This window comes from Sorex araneus, chromosome 1 (assembly GCF_027595985.1).
Source record: "Sorex araneus isolate mSorAra2 chromosome 1, mSorAra2.pri, whole genome shotgun sequence".
NCBI classification, from domain to species: domain Eukaryota; kingdom Metazoa; phylum Chordata; class Mammalia; order Eulipotyphla; family Soricidae; genus Sorex; species Sorex araneus.
The window spans coordinates 240,907,427-240,927,800 of record NC_073302.1 but is presented as its reverse complement, the minus strand read 5'-3'; the positions used below and the strand labels follow the sequence as shown (position 1 = coordinate 240,927,800).

At 48.7% G+C, this 20,374-nt stretch overlaps 1 protein-coding gene across 1 annotated transcript in view; it reads right to left on the bottom strand.

The window, feature by feature from the left end:
• FLT1 (fms related receptor tyrosine kinase 1) overlaps positions 1–20,374 on the bottom strand; it is a 214,355-nt gene that overhangs the window by 9,141 nt on the left and 184,840 nt on the right. Inside the window, 7 exon segments of the mRNA XM_055130474.1 lie at positions 2,441–2,583; positions 3,393–3,498; positions 10,316–10,415; positions 11,886–11,997; positions 15,500–15,622; positions 16,366–16,463; positions 16,909–17,065. Of these exon segments, the coding sequence (XP_054986449.1) occupies positions 2,441–2,583; positions 3,393–3,498; positions 10,316–10,415; positions 11,886–11,997; positions 15,500–15,622; positions 16,366–16,463; positions 16,909–17,065 (839 nt within the window).

The window sequence follows — 20,374 nt, the reverse complement described above, 5'->3', positions numbered from 1 at the left end:
ACCATGGGTATCATTTCCCAGCTAAGATGAATAAAAGACCAGGAGGTCACCTCATCCTTTAGAAGGCTGACATTCTGTTGGGTTCCTCTAGGAATCCTAACAGTGAAGCACTTCCTTTCCTGATTGTTATGCTGCATAATTTAATGCAAAATCTCAGAGATCCTTAAGAGACTCAGTAGTCACTCAGCCTCTGGTGCCTTGCAGAATCAGGAAACATCAGCCTACAGAAGCATTGTCTGGTCTAAGCACCTTTCCAACAGCAAGAAACAATGGATTTGATTCCTTGTAGTAGCTTACTTGCTAAAAGATGGGAGGTGACAAATGAAGTGATCTGACAAGTTCATACAGTTGATTCAATAGTAGAGTTGTATACTTGAAGCCATCTTGTACATACTGCTCTGCAGTTACAGACTGGGGGAACTGGCTAATACCAGTGTGACTTCCCAGGAACTACCTATTGACCTTTTTAAATGATCAATTGAAAGAAGCCATCAGAAATACGATAGTTACTCAATAAAGTAAATTCACCTATTGATTGAATTTCCTGGTCTGATACCATCACCATCCACAAGGCCCCATCTTTTTAAAGCAAATTCCTTGTTGGGCACATATATAAGCAATGAACTGGAAAGAACCCATAATTCTCTGCCTCACCTCTGACCCCACAATAATGATAGCACAGCGGGTAGGGCATTTGCCTTGCACACGGTCAACCTGGGTTCGATTCCTCTCAGAGAGCCCAGCAAGCTACGGAGAGTATCCCGCTCATATGGCAGAGCCTGACAAGCTACCCATGGCATATTCGATATGCCAAAACAGTAACAAGTCTCACAATGGAGATGTTACTGGTGCCTGCTTGAGCAAATCGATGAACAATGGGATGACAGTGATACAGTGACAGTGACAACCTCTGACCCCAAATCCCAAAAGGCTCTACTAATCTATTTGATTCAAGCTTGTTTTCTCATCTGAAAAAAGATAATAGAGTGACTCATCTGTGTCAGCCTCGAGGGCCAGTTGTATGGTTTGAGAGTTGCCACTCATCAGCAAAGCCCTGACCACAAATCTGGGCTGGGCCCAGGGCTTCTCCACCAGTTCAAGATGAGTATTAACTGCTGCAGACTGCTGAGCGCTTCCCCGGCCCTCCATGGCCTCCTGCCAAGTGTGGCTGAAATGAAGTCAAAATCTTCAGGTTGTGCCTGCTACAGATACAGATGTTTGAAGGTGCACAGGATAGTGTAAAGGTCCTTCATGTGTCCAAATATCATCAGAATTGAGTGTCAGAATACCTAGTTAGATCTAATCAGTTCCTAGCCAAGTGATTTTGGCAAGCTCTTCTCCATGGAACCTTAAGGCTCGTATTTGTACAGCAAGATAATAATTGATTTCATAGGATTATTTTGAGCATGAAAGGAGTTGACATATGCAAAGAATCTAGTACAGACCACAGGCATTGTCTGAGAGGCCACTGTACTTGGGGACATCAGAGCCTAAGTTAGTACTGAAAGCACTTTCTCCCCGCTCAAAGGTTTTCCTTTCTCCCCTCTCCACAGTGAGGAGAGAGACATTAGTTTGTCACAGAAGGGGAAAAAAATCTAGTTTGGTTTTTTTGTTTAGATCTCATGATGAAGTCAATAGCATTAGAAAAAAAAGAAAAAGAAAAGATGGAGGGAATATCCTTGTGGAAGATTAACGACATGGAAAAAAGTACAATGCGTTACTCTTAATTGTAAAAAAATTAGGATTATTTTTTTTGCCACACCCAGAGGTGCTCAGGGCTTATTCTTGGCTCTCTGCTCAGTGATTACTCCTGGCAGGGCTCAGAGGACCACATGTGGTGCCAGGGATCAAACCCAGCTGGGCTGTGTGCAAGGCCAGTGTTGACCTCTCTGCTGTACTATCTCTCCAGCCTTGTATTCTGATTTTTAAGAAAGTATGATGGAAGATGTCTAAGGGAAATTAGGAAATTTGATTATTTGATAATATATGGAATCATCATCTATTTCTTTCATGTGATTTCATTTTTTTGGTTTTTGGACCACACTCAGCAGTGTTCAGGGTTTATTCCTCCTGTGTTTGCAATTTGGGACCACTACTGGTGGGGTTCAGGGGACTATATGTGGTATTGGGGATCGAACATAGGTTGGCCCCTACTGCTGTTCTACCTTTTTGGCCCCTCATCTGATATTTTTGGTGTGATTATGTAGGAATCCTTGTAAGATGACTCTTAGGTTTTTGGAATCCTCGTAAATCAAACTATTTGGGAATAAAGTATCATCTTCTTTAAACTCTCTTTTAAAGGGTTGAGTAAAATGCAAAGCGAAACATATATACAGATGGAGTATAGGGGTAAATGTAAAGCAGGAGGCAGACATTATTTTCTTTTTGTTTGTATGTCTCAAAAGTTTGCAAGAGAAAGTTGAGGAAGAAAAGACCTTACCTAACATCATCAGAACTTTCTGGATTAAACTTTGGAGTTGAAGTATCTTCCTTGAAGAAGTCCTCAGAGAAGGCAGGAGTTGAGTAAGTAAACCCACTATTTCTGGTCAGTATGGCATTTAGCGGAATATAATCTTTACCATCCTGGAAGATCAAGGAAAGATTGCACAGTTTCTACTTCAATCTATTTCTGTGAAATGTCACATGAGCTTCCACTATGTCACTTCCACAATCTTGGTTGTGTTCAGGAAAGATAATTTTGTGCACTTCTGTGCACACGTATGTACTTTTGAGATTTTTTTTGACCAAAGTTGTTTTTATTTTATTATTTTTTTTTAATTAAAGAGCCGTGTTTTACAAAGTTACTGATAGTTGAGTTTTAGACATAGGATAATTCAACATTAATCCCTCCACCAATGTCAACTTCTCTCCATGTGTTCCTAGATTCCCTCTCCATCCCAACCCCCACTCATATCACCCTCACATATCACCAATATAACTGAAGCCCTAATGCTTGTTAACCCATTACTTCTTGTTTTCTTCTTCCTTCCCACTTGATATTTTGTTTATAATGGCTGCTTTTATTTATTTTGAGGAGGGTGGTGGTGTCATCAGGGGATTAAACTCAGGTCAGCCACATGCAAAGCGCTCCGGACCCTTAATGGCTGCTTTTAGCTGTCCTGGCAGTAACTATTAAAACAGTAGGTCCGGAGCAATGGGAAAGTGGGTAGGGTGCTAGCAGCTGACCCGTGTTCAATCCTTGGCACCTCCTATAGTCCCCCAAGCCCACCAAGAATGATCTCTGAGTTTAGAGTTAGGAGTCAACCTTGAGCATTGCTGGGTGTGGCCCCCCAAAAAACAAAAAAGATTAAAAAAAATTATAATAGACAACCTTCCCTTTGACACACATTCGAAGATGGGCTTCTGTTCACTAGAGACAAATGTAGTATTACCTGTTGTACATTTGCTTGAAGTAAATCACCCAGTTTTTCCACAAGTTCTGCAAACCTTGGCCTTTCCTTTGGATCCTTGTGCCAGCAGTCCAGCATAATCTGGTAGCTATGGGGTCAAAACAAAATTGAGAGCTGACTAGGTTGCCCTACAGAGTAGCTGAGGGATGGGGAAGCTTATTTATCAGATGATTATTTCGAGGGTGGAGGGACAGAACAGGTTCTGTCTTGCCTTGCATGCAGTGACCCACGTATGATTCACAGCACCCCATCGGCCCCCTGCCACCACTAAGCCCTTACAGGAGTGATCTGAGCAGATTCAGGTGAGACCCTGAGTACCTATGGGTGTGGCTCCCAAACAAAATAAAATAGAAGATTATTCTTGTAGTTCATAATATTTGCTCCCATTTTTATACCTGGCTGTGAAGCATATAGGCTGTTTGGAGGGGGGAGCAGGGTGATATCATACTGGGTAAGGTGTTTGCCCTGTATATTGCCAACATAGGTTTGACCCCTTGTACCCCATATTATCATATGTACCATATTAACCATATGGGGTACAAGGGGTACCTGAGTCCTGCCAGGATTGATACTTGAGCTCAGAATCAGGATAAACCCTGAGCACTGTGGGGTGAGCTCCAAAACAAACCAATTCCCCACAAAAGGCAGTTTGGGCATGCTGGTGGTGCAACACGTGTCTACAAAGGCAGATTGAGGGAATCAGGTCAAAATCTTTTTTGGTAGGGCCAGGGGGAGAGAACTCAGGAGAGTGTTTGGGAATCTGTGGTGAAGGGCTTCACACATGTAAGGTTTATGCTGTACCACTGAACCACAACGCTGGTCCCTGGATCAAAATTAGAATGAGACTGGGATGGATCTGGGGCAGAAGCTTATATAAGTACCGGGTGGGCGAGCTGCCCCTCCATGCCTAGCTAGTGGCTCCCAGGGCTGATGCACTGAATGGCCTAAAGAAGCTTCCCACCAAAGAAGCCTGAGTCCCCCTGAGTTGATTCTGATGCCATGGTGTGGTTCAGCCCCCAGTCACATGGCTAGGAAGATGAGAAAGATACTAGGGATTTCAAAATTCTCAGGTGATTCAAATAAGAGGGGACCTAGAGGCCAGAGAGATTGTGCAGTGGGTAGGGCACTTGCCTTGCATGCATCTGACCCAGATTCGATCCCTGGCACACCATATGATCTCCTGAGCCCACCAGTTATGATCCCTGAATGCAGAGCCAGGAGTAAATTCTGAGCACTGTTGGATGTGGCCACAAAAGAAAAACAAAATTAAGAGTGGGCATTGGGGAACATCTGCTCTAGCCCAGTGCCTGGTGGATAAGCACTGAGTAAATATTGACTGAGCAAATATTGAAGGAAGTCAGACTGGTTTCTGGGAAGAGAGAAGCCAAGAATTCTCCAACCATGTTCCTAACAATGCATAATCTGTCACTAGGTCCTTGGAAACTGGGACTGAAATGAAACTGTTCTTAGAGATTTGCTATCCTTGGAAAGCTGGGATTTGGGTGTTGATGGGGAAGGTCTGGGAAATGCCTGTGTTCACCCCATCCTTACCACTGTGTGTGTGTGTGTGTGTGTGTGTATGTGTGTGTGTGTGTGTGTGTCTTAATACTGTCTTACTAACAGAACATTCATTTTATGTATGCATTTCTCAATAGCATAGTGTGCTACACAGTGTATAATAACAGATGGGGCTTTTTTGTTTGCTTGTTTTAGGTTTCAAATTTTTTTAGGTAAGGCCACAGAGATAGTACAGTGGGTAGGGTGCTTGCCTTGCACATAGCCAGCCCAGGTTTGATTCCCTAGCACGGTTCCCTGAGCACCGCCAGGAGTGATCCCTAAGGAGTAAGTCCTAAGCACTACCAGGTGATGGCCAAAATTAAAAAAAATTTTTTTTTCACATGCTATCACTTTAATTAATAATAAATCAACAAAATAATAAATCATAAATACTTAATGAATAATTAAATAATAAACGGTTGGATGATTAAATAAACAAGTAAAATTAATTATAGATAAGTAATTATTTAGCAGTTAATAATTAATTCTACTAAATTTAAAGCAATTGTGTGGCAGTGAGTAAACTTGTGGGCAGTTTACTCCGCTTCCCAAGCGTTTCCATTCCTCCCTCTGCGCTTTCTCAGAGCAGCAGCTCCAGGCGCCTCTGAAGGCTACGGCTATTCTCTTTTTGTCTTGTTGTCTTGGGCCACATCAGGCTGTGCTCAGGGATCCCTGTTGCTGGGGCTCCAGGGACTATATGGGATGCGGAAATCAAAGCCAGGCCAGCTGCACGCAAGACAAGTGCCCTACCTGCTGTACTAACTCTCCGGCCCCCAATTCTGGTTCAAAGTCAACATAAGGTGACTAACAAAGGCAGTAACAATATGGAAAAATTGGGGGCAAGAGCAGTAGGGTGCTTGCCTTACCGACCCGGGTTCAATCCCCCTCACCCCATCATCTCCTGAGCCAGACAGGAGTGATTCCTGAGTACAGAGCCAGGAATAAGCCCCAAGCATCGCCAAAAACCAACAACAGAACAAAAAAGTAAGATTAAAAATAAAAGAAAAATAAAAGAAAAAAGAAAACTCTCAGGATCTTACTGAGAAAGAAAGGGTGAAATTAAAGGCAAACTTAATGTGCAAAGTTTCTATCATGATTCTCATTAGTGCAGTGCATTAAGCTTTCAGGTGACTGGTGAAAAAAAAATCAACAATCTAATGCCTGTAAGCCAGAAGTTAAAAAACAAAGGAAGTTCAAGGGGGCTCAGGTGCATGCCTTGTGCATGTGAGGCCCTGAGTTTGACGGCCAGCACACTTCCTCCCAATCTGCACATCACCAAGTATGACTCTGTTGATCCCCAAGTACCACAGGGAGTGGATCACTGCTGGCAAAGCCCAAAGACCCCACGCTTTGATAGGGAGGCCCACTGCCCTTAATTCAGCTAGAAGGCTTTTTCTTGAACTGAAATCTACCGGGTGTCAGGCACTGGGATGTGCTGAGGAGATGAGAGCTCAGGTCTCCCGGGGCTCTCTCTTGCTCTCTGGGAAACACAGGAAGAGGCAGCAGTGCACCAGCTCCCTGCACATGTGGAGCTTAGAGTGAAGCTCAGGCCTTGGCTCCGCTGGTCCGTGTGTCCCTGACCTATACACGCGGCCTTGGGGCCTCTGCCGGGAGTCTGTGCCCAATAATGGGCTCGATACAGCCTGGGACTCACTTTCAAGCAAGTTTAGCCATTTTATTCCTTTACTGATGGGTGCAAAAATGTTTGTCTTTGAGATAGGTAATTTACTGGGTAAAAATTCTCTGCAGCCTCCATGTTCCCACATTCAGTGCTCATGATCAGAGGCGAGACTGGTGAGAGCATTCAATACACACAGGAACAGTCTAGAAAAGGGAGCCCCCCGTGAGAAAGACTTCACCCAGACAGAGAGAAAAGAGTCTGGAGAATAGGTAGGGGCATCCAGCGGAAGCCCCGGGTTGATCCCCACCTGTGACAGCTATACAGGTGGCGGGGAGCGGGGACCCTGAGCAGGCCTCCCCTCTGAAACAAGCAAAGGGAACAACTGACAGCTGCTTATGGCTTTCCGGTTTCTGATTATGAGTTCCTGCAGAAAATTTATTGCAAATCATCTTGGCCAACACCAAAGCAAAAGTCAAGTGAAAACATTCCTTCTGATTCCCTTACACCTGATACAGCAGGCAGTGGGCGAGGTTCACAGGAGCATCACTGAGTAAACAGGTTACACAGAGACACGGTGGGGCCTCACCCACCTGGTTTCTTGAAAGGCCCCTCAGCCCTCAGTCAGGCTGAGGGGCCTCTAGGAAGAGCCTCCTGGCCACACACAAGCTCCTTATCACAGTCCCTGGCCATGTTCAAGTGCCACAGTTCTGACTCTGGGCACGACATTTCACCCATGCACAAACAAGAAGAAAACTACTGAGCCTTGGGCTTGAGAGGGGCCCAAGAGATAGCACAATGGGTAGGGCCACCTTGCAAGTAAGTGGCTGATCCAGGTTCAATCCCCAACACCCCATGTGGTTCCCCAAGTCCTGCCATGAGTGAATCCCTGAACACAAAGCCAGGAGTCAGCCCTGAACACCGCAGGGTGTGCCCGCCCCCCACAAAAATAAAATGCTTGAGAGTGTCTGAAGGTTTGAAGTGTGGCTTCGGAAGAACCATCTCAAGAAACTGCTGCCTTTTATAATTTCTAGAACAAATGGAAAGAGGGATGAAAGGAAATAATGAACAGACAGAGGTGACAGAGGGACAGTGCGGAAGAGTCCTGGGCATTTTGGTGGTGGTATGTGGAATAGTAACTTTGAATATCTACATCATATACTGTGGCACTAATGTAACTATCTAACTGGAGCTGATTTACAGTTACAAGAAAACAAACCGGGTAACATCCTTGCCATATAGACTGCTGCCCCATAAAGTTTTGTGTAAAGACCTGAAGGGTTTTTTTTCCTTTAATTTCTTTTATTTTTTTCAATTTTGGGTCACACCTAAAGGTGCTCAAGGGTTACTCCCGGCTCTGTTCTCAGGAATTACTCCTGGAAGTTCTTAGAGACCATATGGGATGCTAGGGATCAAACCGGAGTTGCCACATTCAAGGAAAGTACACTACCCACTGTACTATCACTACAGTTCCTTACTAAATTTTCCTTTTTTTTTTCCTTTCATTCTTTTTTGTGGGGTGGGGGTGGGGGCCATACCAGGTGATGCTCAGGGGTTAGTCCTGGCTCTGTACTCAGGAATCCCTTCTGGCAGTCCTTTAGGGACACCATATTATCGGGTCAGCAGCATGCAATGCAAATGGCCTACCTGCTATACTCTCACTCTGTCCCCAAGACCTGAAGGCTTGATCCAATCTAAAGTGTTATCACAACGTGGTTTGGCACACAACCCTGGCTGAGCCCTGGAAACATAGTATGCAGATATGAAGCCTACTGAAGCAGACTCTGGGTTCAAACTGAGTTTGCTTATCAGCAGTGGAGCTGAGCACTTGAATGCTTCGCACCTCGGTTTGTCATCAGTCAAGTGAAGCTAAGAGCATAGACTTTCTTCACTGACGAGAATTCAATGAACAATTTTCTAGTTCTCTGTGCTGAGAAAGGGACATATATTCAGTAGAACTTGCTTCTCCATTGTTGAATTATGGAATTCTGCTTATTTTTGTTGTAGTTATTTTCATTTTATTTTGTTTTGGGGCTACACCCAGCAGTGCTCAGGGATTACTCCTGTCTCTGTGCTCAGAGATCACTCCTGGCAGTGCTTAGGGACCATATGTGGTACCAGGGATTGAACCTGGATTAGTTGCATGAAAGGCAAGTGCCTTCCTGCTGTACTCTCTCCAGCCCATGGCATTCTGCTTTTAGCTTTTAGGGCCATATTCAACAAATTGCGGGGATGCTCATGTTTTGGTTATAAAACAAATTGCCGGGGCTTCTAAGCTTTGTGTTAGTTGATTCTTATCTAAGTAGGGTAAATGGCTGTTCTGAGAATGGTTTTTTGTTTGGGTTTTGTTTTGGTTTTCAGGGCCACAACCAGCAATGCTCAGGGCTTATCCTGACTCTGCACTCAGGGATCACTCCTTGTACAAGGCAATCGCCTTACTTGCTGTATTATCTTCCTTCAAGAAACAGTTCTGAAGAACACAAAGTGAACATAACAACCCCATGATCCAACGCATAAAGCCTGCAGGCTTCTGATCTGTCTCTCCTGCTTGCTGCTGATAGAGGATAAATCACCTCACTTTCATTCTTCATGTCCCTACAGTTAGTTTTTAAAGGCAGCTGAGAACTTTAAATGTCTGTGTGTGGCGGGGGGGGGGGGGGGGAGGTGTTGTGAGGGACACTTAGAACATGGTAAGGTTCGAAGTTGTCTCATGTTAGACCAGGTCCTCCCCGCAGTGTCCCCCACTTCTAGGCTATCTGCTCTAGGCCTGTGGTGCTGACTGGGCCAGGGGGCTCCCCCTGCTCTATGCCAGGCCTCGCCTCCTGCCCCCTCTCCCCCTGGTCCCCAGGCCCTGGAGACCTGCTGCTCCCAAGCACCTCTCAAGGGCCTGAGGCCTGTCCTCATCCTGCCTCTGACCTATCCTTGTCTCCAGATGCTGAAGCAAGACGACAGCGGCCTTGCTCTCGGGCCAACCCCACACTTCCTTCATTCCCTCTGACTCCTCCCTAGAGGCCATGCCGGGGCTTCTGACAGGACCCCATTGTGTGGGTGGGGTGCAGGAAAGGTGGTGCCGGTCTCCGGGTTCTTGTCAGCAGCCCCGCAGAACTGCTGCGTCATCACATTCCTGCCTGCCCAGGACTCATGCAAAAAACACCCAGAGCGGACCGTGTCTGAAGAGAGAGCGTGAGGAGGGGTGCCTGGGGAGGGAGGTGTGGGGTACAGGCCTCACATGGAACAGCATCTCAAAGGCCAATTCCTAAAATATGCCACGAGAATCCACCTTGCCCTCAGCCTGCCGTGAAGTATGGTAAGAATCCAGCCAGGAAATGCCTCCCTCTGGCCCTGCACCCCAGCCCGCCTCTCTCAGCCTACTGTGAGGATGGGGGACTCCTCAGTCCTCATCACGTCCTCAAGAGGGTGCGTCCCCTGGCCACTCGGCATACCCAGTTTATGCTCAGTGAGTGAGGACAGGGCTTTGTGTACAGTTTTTGGGGTGTTCTGCTAGCCTGGCTCGGGTTCCTAACTCAAAATGCCAGCAAGAGGACTTGAAAACTCCACGCCCATGTTCAAGGGAGGAAATGGGGTTCTCAAGGATAGAGCAAAGGAAGGGGAAGGATATCCTCCCCCCACCCCCGGAACAGGAGAGCCTCTTTCCTCTTCTTAGCATCCCCCCAAACACCCCTTCCCTGAGGGGGGCTTTGGGGAGCGTCCAGAGGAAGCTGAGACTCACATTTCCGGAGTGGCATACTCGGGGGCCCGCATCCTCATGCCGTCCTTGAGGCGGCTGCAGAAATCCTCGTCCATCTGCACACCTGGGTATGGGGACCCTCCTGGGTGGGGCAACACCAGGAGAAGACAGAGCATGTCAGGGTTCTGCGGGGCACCGGGCACGAGGCAACAGTCCAGGAGTTTGGGGAGTGTATCTTCGTGCAGAGAAAGCCACAGACACACCTGCAGCCCTGGCCCCTGACCCTAGCATGGTTGGTGGTTTGGGGGTGTTCGGGCCGCACCTGTGTCCACTAACATCCTCTGGCTTGGAGAAAAGGGGTACAACAAAAGCATCCCTTTCGCTCCCCCACAAGAAATTCTAAAGGCACCCCACATTTAGAGACTTGTTCCTTGGGTTTAGTGCATTGTGGATACTGCTGAACTGGATCCAGCCGAACACATTTCTCAGGAGAACTGAGGGGGTCAGGACTTGTGAGGGGCCCTGAGCTGGATAGTGGGGGTACTGGGGTGAGGGTCTGTAGACCAGACAGTAACACTTTTTCTTGGCCACTTCAACTGTTCAGGATCCCCATCTGGCTGAGTCCTACCCCGAGCCAAGAAGTCCCTAGAAAGAATTCTTGGGGGGAATCACCCTTTTTTTAGGGGGAGGTCTAGGTCTGAGGGGTGGGGTGGTAGGGCTGAGTGAGGCCTCCCAATCTGCTTTGTTCCCAGCTTCGGGTCTGGCTCTCTCTGCATCCGTTTATTCTTTCTAGTGATTTTTGCTGCCGTAGGAAGCAGCTGGGAGGTGCACCGAGCTGAGGCCATTGTGGCGGCCAAACTGCTTTCAAAGACTGGAAGCAACAGGTGCCTGTCATCGAAAGCAGGCGAATGAGTTTTACACATTCCAGGAAACCAGGGATGTTACTGGATGACTTTTATTGGCTCGGAAAGGTCAATGTTTGGCAAAGTCTGAAAGGCTCCTGGCTGGCCCCTGCACGCGGGGGGCCTCAAGCATCCGTCTGTGTGTCTGAGTGGGGCCCACACAGCTGTGGGATAGGGCACATCTGTGGGCTGGGCCCCAGGGCAGGCCTGCAGCAACCCGGGGTGGGTGTTATCAGAAGGAAAATAAATGCAGAAGTAGTTTAGCCCACCCGTGCCCGCTGCTGGCTGGCATCAGAGACACCATCTCATCTCTGCCCTCCCTTGGGGGTGGTGGGGGCGAGGGGGGGTGGCTTTCCTGAGACCCTCAGGGCAGGGAAGGAGGAGGGAATGACAACAGGACTCCAGCTTGATGAGGAACCATTAGGCAGCAGTAACCAAAGCTGGGGCTAGCCGGAGGGACAGAAGCCGACTGCAGATTTCAGGTCTGACCACAAATCCCCTCCAGGAGCCTGGCCTGGGATTCCTCACCAAGTCCCACATGGCCCAGCATCCTGGATCCATTTTCTCATTCCTGGATCAGCATTTTCAATTCTAAAGCTGCTGACTGCAAGACTGTGTCTAGCCCCAGAACACGCCGCAGAGGGTACCCAGCCCATTGGTTCTGGGCTACTGAAACTCCCTCCCGCTGTCCCGCCCCACCCTTGACTTACCCAAGGAGAAGATCTCCCAAAGGAGAACCCCGTAGGACCACACATCGCTCTTGGTGCTATAGATCTTGTCAAAGATGGACTCAGGAGCCATCCACTTCAGGGGAAGCCGAGTCTAAGAAAGGGCAAAGGGGCCTTGAGCAGAAGAACAGGAAAAACAAAGTACATTCAATGGCAAGTGTCCACCAAGTTGCTTCTGTGATAACCCTTGACCTGGAAGTTATTTCCTTGAGCAGCTAGGGTTTCCAAGCACAGAGAGAGAGGCAGCTGTGCTGGGCTACACGGGGAGAGCTGGGGCCACCCCAACTTCAGGGATTTGGAAGACTAATCTGCATTAGAAGGCCTCCGGAAAACAAATGCTTTTCTGAGAATCTTTTTCAAAAGAGGAGCAGTTTGAAGGGCATGATCCTGCAAAACAACAGAGTTTACAAAGTCATTAGGAAAAATGAAGTAATGAAATGTGCTTTCACATGGATGGACATGGGCACTATCATGCTGAGTGAAGTCTGGGGGGGGGAGAGAGGGACAGACAGAACAATAGTACTCATTTGCAGAATATTGAAAAACATAGCATGAGAACAATTTCCAAGGACAGTAGAAAAAAGGGCTAGAAGGACTGGTCCATGAGAGGAAGCTTGTCATAAGGGGTAGGAGGTGTGCAGTTAGGACAGAGAAGGGACCACTACAACAATGATAATTGGAGATGATCACTCTGAATAAGAACTAAGTACTGAGGGGCTGGAGCGATAGCACAGCAGGGAGGGCGTTTGCCTTGCATGTGGCCGACCCGGGTTCGATCCCCAGCATCCCATATGGTCCCCTGAGCACCGCCAGGAGTAACTCCTGAGTGCAAAGCCAGGAGTAACCCCTGTGCATCGCCGGGTGAGACCCCCCCCCAAAAAATAAAAAGAACTAAGTACTGAAAGGAGGTAAAGAGATATGCTCGATATCATTTCAGTATTGCTGAACAGTATTGCTAAACTCAGTACTTTGAAGGAAAAAAAGGAGGAGAGAGAGAAAGAGAGAGAATAAAAGTGTCTGCTAGAGAGGCAGGCTGGGGGTAGGGGTGGGGCAGGAGGGAAACTGGGGATTTTGGTGGCGGGAAACATAACTAGTGAAGGGTTGGGTGTTGGAGCATCATATGACTGAAAATCATTAGCAACTTTGTAATTATATATGTCATGGTGATTCAATTAAATAAATAAAACTAAAAGGTCATTGATGGGTGGAGCAAGGGCAGAGGAGGCAGAGGATAAGCGGGACTGAGAACAAGTGGCTGGTTTCAAGCATGCAGACAAATCTCGCTTCTCTTTCTGGAAGCCTCAATGCCAGGGAGAGGCGCCGGGAGCTGCAACTTCAGAGGGATGGGAACCGATCAAGGACGGGATAATGGAATGTTAGAGAACGCAATGGAGAGGGGACATGGGAAGGGACGTGAAAGGAGTCCCAGGTACAGTATCAGCATAAGGTACTTGCCTTGCATGCAGCTGACTCATGACACTACAGTCCCCGAAAGACCCCCAGGAGTGATCCCTGAGCATAGAGCCAGGAGAAGCCCTGAGCACTGTCAGGTGTGGTCCAACACCTTATCCCCCAAGAAAGAAAGGGACATGGGTGGATGGATAGGACAAAAGGATAGGATGAAGGACAGTTAGAAAGGTGTCATCTTTGTGAATGAGAGCTCAGAAAACAAAACAAGTGTGTTGGCTTCCCCTGCTCATGAGATGGTGGGACAGGGGCTCTCAAAGCACAGGTCTGGAGCTAGACATTTGGGGGGCAATCTTGCCTGAGACTTTCACCAGCAGTTCTCAAAGCAGACAGCACCCTAAAATTTCACAAACTGAAAATATCAACACCTGGTCCTCCCCTCAGACAATTCTGATGTTGTTGGCATGGTTATGGTCCAGCCCTCAGATTAGGAAGACTTTCACTGTATCACTGTCATCCCATTGTTAATCGATTTGTTTGAGCCACTGTCATCCCATTGTTAATCGATTTGTTTGAGCGGGTGCCAGTAACGTCTCCATTCATCCTAACCCTGGGATTTTAGCAGACTCTCTTTACTTGTCCTTCCCAATGGTGCTGCATTGGAAGCTCTTTCAGGGTCAGGGGAATGAGACCCATCATTGTTACTGTTTTTGGCATATCAAATACGCCACAGGGAGCTTGCCAGGATCTGCCATGCAGGCAGGATACTCTCAGTAGCTTGCTGAGTTCTCTGAGAGGGAGAACTAGACAATAAGAGCAAGACTTTTGGACTGTAAAAATCTTGCTAGAGGACGAAGATAAGGGAAGTCTGAGGATCTCTTGTTAAGTGAGTAAGAATGACAAATATTAGATGATCTCACTTCCCTGTGGTGTACAAACGAGGGAAGGCAGGGTATCAAAGTGGGGGATACAGAGATTACCCTTGGCCCTAGATTATAGAAATGAGAAGAGAGAAGGAAAGAAACTGAGGAGGCAAGTAAGAAGAGACAGATAGGAGTTAACAGAGTGAGGGATTGGGGATCTTTCCCCCGCAAGACCCGAACAGCAACAACCAAAGTTAAAACTGTGCTTGCTGAGAAGGCAGGCTGGGATGTGGGAAGAAACCCAGGGACATTCGTGGAGGGAAGCTGACACTGGTGGTGGCATTGGTGTTCGACATTGTACACCCGAAATTCAACTATGACAATCTTTATAAATTGTGATGTCTTAATAAAAAAAAAAATAAAAAGAAGAACTAGAAGTGCAGCAGGTAGGGCTCTTGCCTTCCGTGTGGCTGACCTGGGTTCGGTGTCTGGTACCATATATCCCTGAGTCCTGCAAGGAGTGATTCCCTGAGCACAGAGTGAGGAGTAAGCCCTGAGCACCACTGGGTGGGTGGGAAGAAGGCGGCGGTGGCAGCGTCGGCGAAGGAGGAGGAGGAGGAGGAGAAGGAAGAGAAGGAGGAGGAGGAGGAGGAGAGGTGGCGATGAACAGGATGAGAATCCTCGGGGGTGGGGAGCAAGTTCTGCAAGTGATTTGTGAGCAGGGGGGAGTTGGGGAAGGTTCAAGAACCACTGGCAGAGCCCAGGGTGAGCCTCGGGGACTGGCCACAGAAGAGGGGACACAGGAGGTCATCCACGAGAGTGAAAAATAACACCGTGTCCACAAACAAGCAGGGAAGAGGCACGGGTGTGAGCGCGCAGGAAGGTTCGAGGCACTGACAGCAGACAGGGAGGTAAGCTGGCTTCCTCCCGCAGGAGATAAAGCCCGCACCCTCCCCCACCCTTTCCTGAGCTGGCGGCACCTGTGGAATCAATCATCCGGGTTATTCGAGGGGAAGGGTGCAGACTGTTCTCTGCAGCGGCACCGAGACTCCCAGGGGAGGTGGCAGGGGGTGCCCGGGAGGCTCTCCCTCAGGTTGGCTGCGCAACGTCACTGAGCAAAAATCTGGTGACACAGGCCTTTCCAGGCCCACGCGAGGGCTCGGGGACACGCAACCATCTGCACAGCTTGTCTTCACAGAAAGCACGAGGTTTGGGGCGGGGGCACGGATGAGGAAGTGTAAATATTTACCAAGGTCTTTGGTCTGTGGTCTGAGAAGGCGGGGGAAGGGGACCTGAATGAATCAAATAAACATCAAACGGACTTACATCTCCTTTTCTCACATAGTCAGGGTTCTTGTAAATATCCCGGGCCAGGCCAAAGTCGCAAATCTTCACTACATTGTTCTCGGATAAAAGAATATTCCGCGCGGCCAAGTCACGATGAATGCACTGCAGGTGGACAGCAGCAGAATTGATGTGTCTCCCTGGTCCCGCCAGCAACTCCCCTCACCCAGTGGCCAAAGCTGTCCCCAGAGCACCCGGACAGACAGACAGCATCCTCCATCACACGGAGGCGCACGTGGCCCCTGGCTGTGCAGGACGGGGTCCTGGGAAATGAAGCTGGACGCTGACATGTACCCCACCTCCGCCTGAGCTGCTGAGAGGGGCCCGTGTTCCGGCTGGGCTAAGTGGAGGCGAGGCCCGGGTCTATTAATAGCCTCTCTCCCGGGGAGCTGAGTCCTCTGAGAGTCTGGCCAGTGTTGAAGACACGCCAGTGGGCAACGTGGGAACAGCTGCCAGGTCTGTCCGGTTTCCAACACGAGGTTCTCCCCTCTGGCAGCCGAGACTCATCAGTCTCTGAGCGGCTTACCCCCAGGGGACCTGTGCAGGCATTTGGTGTGAGGTCATAGATAGACGCCAATACAAGGAAGAGAGGATTAGTGCGATTGGGGCCCACACCCATGCCTCGGGAGGGGCTACTCTCTTACTTGGGGTGGGGGGAGGGACCTCTGTGGGCTCCTGGTCATGTTTGGGGTACCCTGCACAGTCGGGGATCACACCCAGGTGCCCTTATCCAACGCATCTTTTTTGGCCAGGGAGGTGGGGTTGAATCAATCTGATGTGTTTGCTTCTGCGCGTGGACGCGTGTCCAGGTCTGGTTAGAGAGAAAATCACTAAGGAGCAAGGCTGACCTTTCTGGAAGACAGAAACTCCATGCCTCTGGCCACTTGGAAACTGTAGGAAATCAGATCTTCCATCGTGATGGGCTGCTTGTAGAAATCATCGGGGTCTGGAAAGCATTAAAAACCGTAACTGTTTGTAATGGCTCTTGTTATTCCACAAAATCTCAGTTTATTGGAACAATGTTAGCAAAACATGAAACAAACCAACAAGTAGATCAGAGTTCATGTTCAAGAGCCTTCGAGTTTCAACATGAATATCTGAGATTTTTCCAGGCCTCCAGCCCATTTGACCCCAGCAAGGGGCGGGGGTGGGGGTGGGGGCACAATCCCTTCAGACAAATGGGCCCGAGGAGGGAAGACAATTGCCCAGTTCCCTGTCAAAATTAGTAACTCTCTAAATAATCTTAATTCAAATCTTATCTCCCCAGGACATTACCCTGCGAATCTCCCACGGATGTTTATTAGGGTGATAATAAGAAAAAAAATGTCAGGGATGCACAGTATGCTGTAAAAATATCTCAGACTGTAGGACAGGAAGGAATTAATACCTACCCTCCTCTTCCTCCACATCGCTCAGACTTTTCTCTTCCTGGAAGCCAGAGCTTGCGAAGCTCTCGCTGCTGGTGACGCTCTCTAGTCTTTGTTTCTGCACTTGCTCCCCATCTGGCTCCATCTTCTCCTTCTTGGGCTCTAGGTGTAACGCCGCATCCTTTAACAGACCCGAAAAAGGCACGGATGAAAGGGGACACCAGGGCATCTATGGGCCAGGGACGCCAGGACCTGGCCGTAGCCTGAAGCAGAAGGTTCTTCTGTCATTCCCAGGAGTGGAGAGGAAATTGCCTGGCGCTTGGTGCTCTGTCTGCTCAGTTTGTTTATTTTTTGTTTCTTGGGCCACACCCAGCAGTGCTCAGAACTTCCTTCCGGCTGTGCTCAGGGATCACTCCTGGCAGTGCTGGGGGGACTCTATGGGGTGCCGGGGATCAAAGCCGAGTTGGTTGTGTGCAAGTCAAGCACCTTACTCGCTGGACTATCGCTCCAGTTTCATCAGTTTTATTTGTTTTTTGAGTCACCCCACCCTAGGGCATGGCAGTGCATGGGGTACTCCTGGTTCAGTGCTTGTGGGTCTGATCAGTGCCAGGTGTCATACTCAGGCCTTGCTCATGCAGGCCTGCACTCAATTCCACTGAGCTCTCTGCTCTCTCTCTCTCTCTCTCTCTCTCTCTCTCTCTCTCTCTCTCTCTCTCTCTCTCTCTCTCTCCCTCCCTCCCTCCCTCCCTCCCTCTCTCTCTCTCTCTCTCTCTCTCTCTCTCTCTCTCTCTCTCTCTCTCTTATCTCTCTCTCTCATATTCCTCCTGTTCTGTTCTGGATTCAGATTCTCAGTAGCATCTTTGTTGGCGAAAGGAATACTAATAATAGCTGGTACTCCTGAGCCCTTATCGACATGAACCAGGATGTTAAGAATCTTGGGTCTGTTTTCTCATCTTCAGAGATTTATAAAGGACTTCTTGCTTAAATAGAGAACTCACAGTAATCAAAGTCCTACAAAGCAACTAATTGGCCGATGTAGAACCTGGATTTGGCCAAGTATGGTCTGGGTTCCTAACAACTTTCCATACCACATTCTATCCTGGGAAAGAATACGTATGGTAGGAAAGATCCCCAGGGGGAACTTGGGACTTCCTCTCCGATCGACCATAGGAATGCCAGAGAAGGCTGTCACTAGCCATTTCTCTGGTTTCCTCGGAAAAGGGAGAGTGTAGATATTTCAGTTCCCTCCATTCAAAACAAACAGTTGGAGGTTGAAGAGATAGAACAGTGGGTAGGGCGCTTGCCTTGCACGTGTCTGACCTGGGTTTGATCCCTAGCACCCCATAAGGTCCCCTGAGCCTGCCAGGAGTGATCCCTGAGCACAGAGTAAGGAAAAACCCTGAGACTTGCTGGGTGTGACCCTCAAATAAACAAACAATCCTCACCCCCCCAAATCCTAACTGAGCTTTCTCTAGCCCTGAACAGGTGTGTAATCAAGCGTTTCTGTGAATTATGAGATCTGAAGGTAAACCACCTACCTAGCTTGCCTCCATTCCCCTTTTCTGAAAAACTCTTTGCTATTCTGTGTAGGGTCCATGGGAAGGACAGCTCGGTCCCTTGTGTTGGTGTGGAACCCCCAAGACACTGTCCTCACTTCCAGTGATCTGGGAGATAACTCTAACATTAGGCACTTGACATTGGAGGACTGGGACTCTGGGCACTTAGCGCTGCCACTGTATTCTCGCCAACAGCGGCCAGGGCGTGGAAAGCCCTGGGGCTCAGCATGGTGGTCCTGGATCCAGCTGCAGTGTGAGTCTGGAGCCATCTCCTCCCACCCTTCCTTGGCTTTTCCTGGAAATGTCACCCAGAGGGAGAAGCGTCCACTAGAGGGCGTAGTGGAGCAGGGTAAGCCCAGAGGAATGGCCCGTCTGCCACCCCAGGGAGCATTCCTGAGAACCCCGTGATGTTGGATGAGTAAGTGAGGGCTGGAGGGATAGTACAGTGCGTTAGAGGCTTGCCTTGCAAGCCTCTGACTCAAGTTGGATCTCGCACACCACAAATGATCCCCCGAGCCCTCCAGGAATGACCCAAGAGCACAGAACTAAGAATAAGCCTTGAGCACAGACAGGTGTTGCCCCCCCAAACAAAACCAACAACAATAAAGAGGGATGTAGTGATAATACAGCAGTCAGGGTGCTTGCCTTGCACTAGGTGGACCAGGGTTCAATCCCCAGCATCCTATATGATCCTTAGAGCCCTGCCAGGAGTGATTCCCCAGTGCAGAGCCAGGAGTTACCTCTAAGCATTGCTGGGTATGGCCCCCAAGCAAACAAACAAAAAGAAAAAGAAGTGAATCCAGAGGGAAGGCAAGGTGGTGGGGGTTGAGGGAGCCACCCACTCCCCTCACCCCCCATGCCTGCTTCTGGCTTGGCTCAGTAGAAACAGTGGCTTGAGGCCTCCCTCCCCTGGGCTTCTGGAAGTCACCCAAACTCAGCTCTTCCCCTCTTTCCTGACTCCCAATCCAACCTGCCTTCTGGACAGCCATCTCTGATTTCCTGAACTCTGGCGATCCCGACAGAGTGCAGGGAATTTATCTAATACAAATACCTCTTACGGAGTCTTGGGAATTTATTTGCAAAGCGATGTATCCCATTTATAGGTAGTCCTGTGGGTCCCTCCCTGCCAGCACCCCCCACCCCCCGACTCCCATGCCTCCATTACCTTCTCTTTAAGTTCCAAATATGTAACACAGTCCTTGGTTTTCCATGAAAACACTCGGTCCCACCAACAGGGAGGTGAATCATTAAATATAGCCCAAGAAGGAAGCAAACTCTTCAAAACAAAGGACGCACGAACCCAAACGTTCCATCCTGCCCAGGTCTCTGGGGGCCTCTGCTGGCTCAATCCTTCCTGAAGCCAGCCCAGGGCTTCAGCACTGAAGGGAATTCATGTGTCTCTCAGTTTGGAACACTGCTTCCCATTTTTCCTTAGTTTTTGTTGTCCTCACACCCCATCCTGCGTGGTGCATAGAGAAAAGCACGGTGGCTCTGGACACAGAAAAAACCACGGGGAAGGGAGTTGAGAGAGCTAGGTTCTCTCTAATGCGTTTGACTTCACTTCTGAGTAAGCACATCTCCTTCCACCTGATGGCTCTGGACCTGGGCTAGAGTGACGACATGAAGCAGAAGGTGGCAGAGACCCCATTCTGAGAATCAAAGGAACAGCCAGCATAGTTATCAATTAGGGGGAAGTAAGTTATTGCATATGTCACCAGACCAGTAGACGGCCATTATGCATGATTAGTATGCAAGACAAGAAGAGGAACCAGCTGTTACTGGGAAATTATTTGTGTGCCACTGAAGGCTCTTGGCCCTGTGACAGAGATGTGCACTCAGTCCACTGTCTGGCTTCCATAGATCAGTGGTATTGAACTGGGCTCACCCACTCTTCCTGGCTTAGTGGGTCAAAAATGATGATGATGAGGAGACCT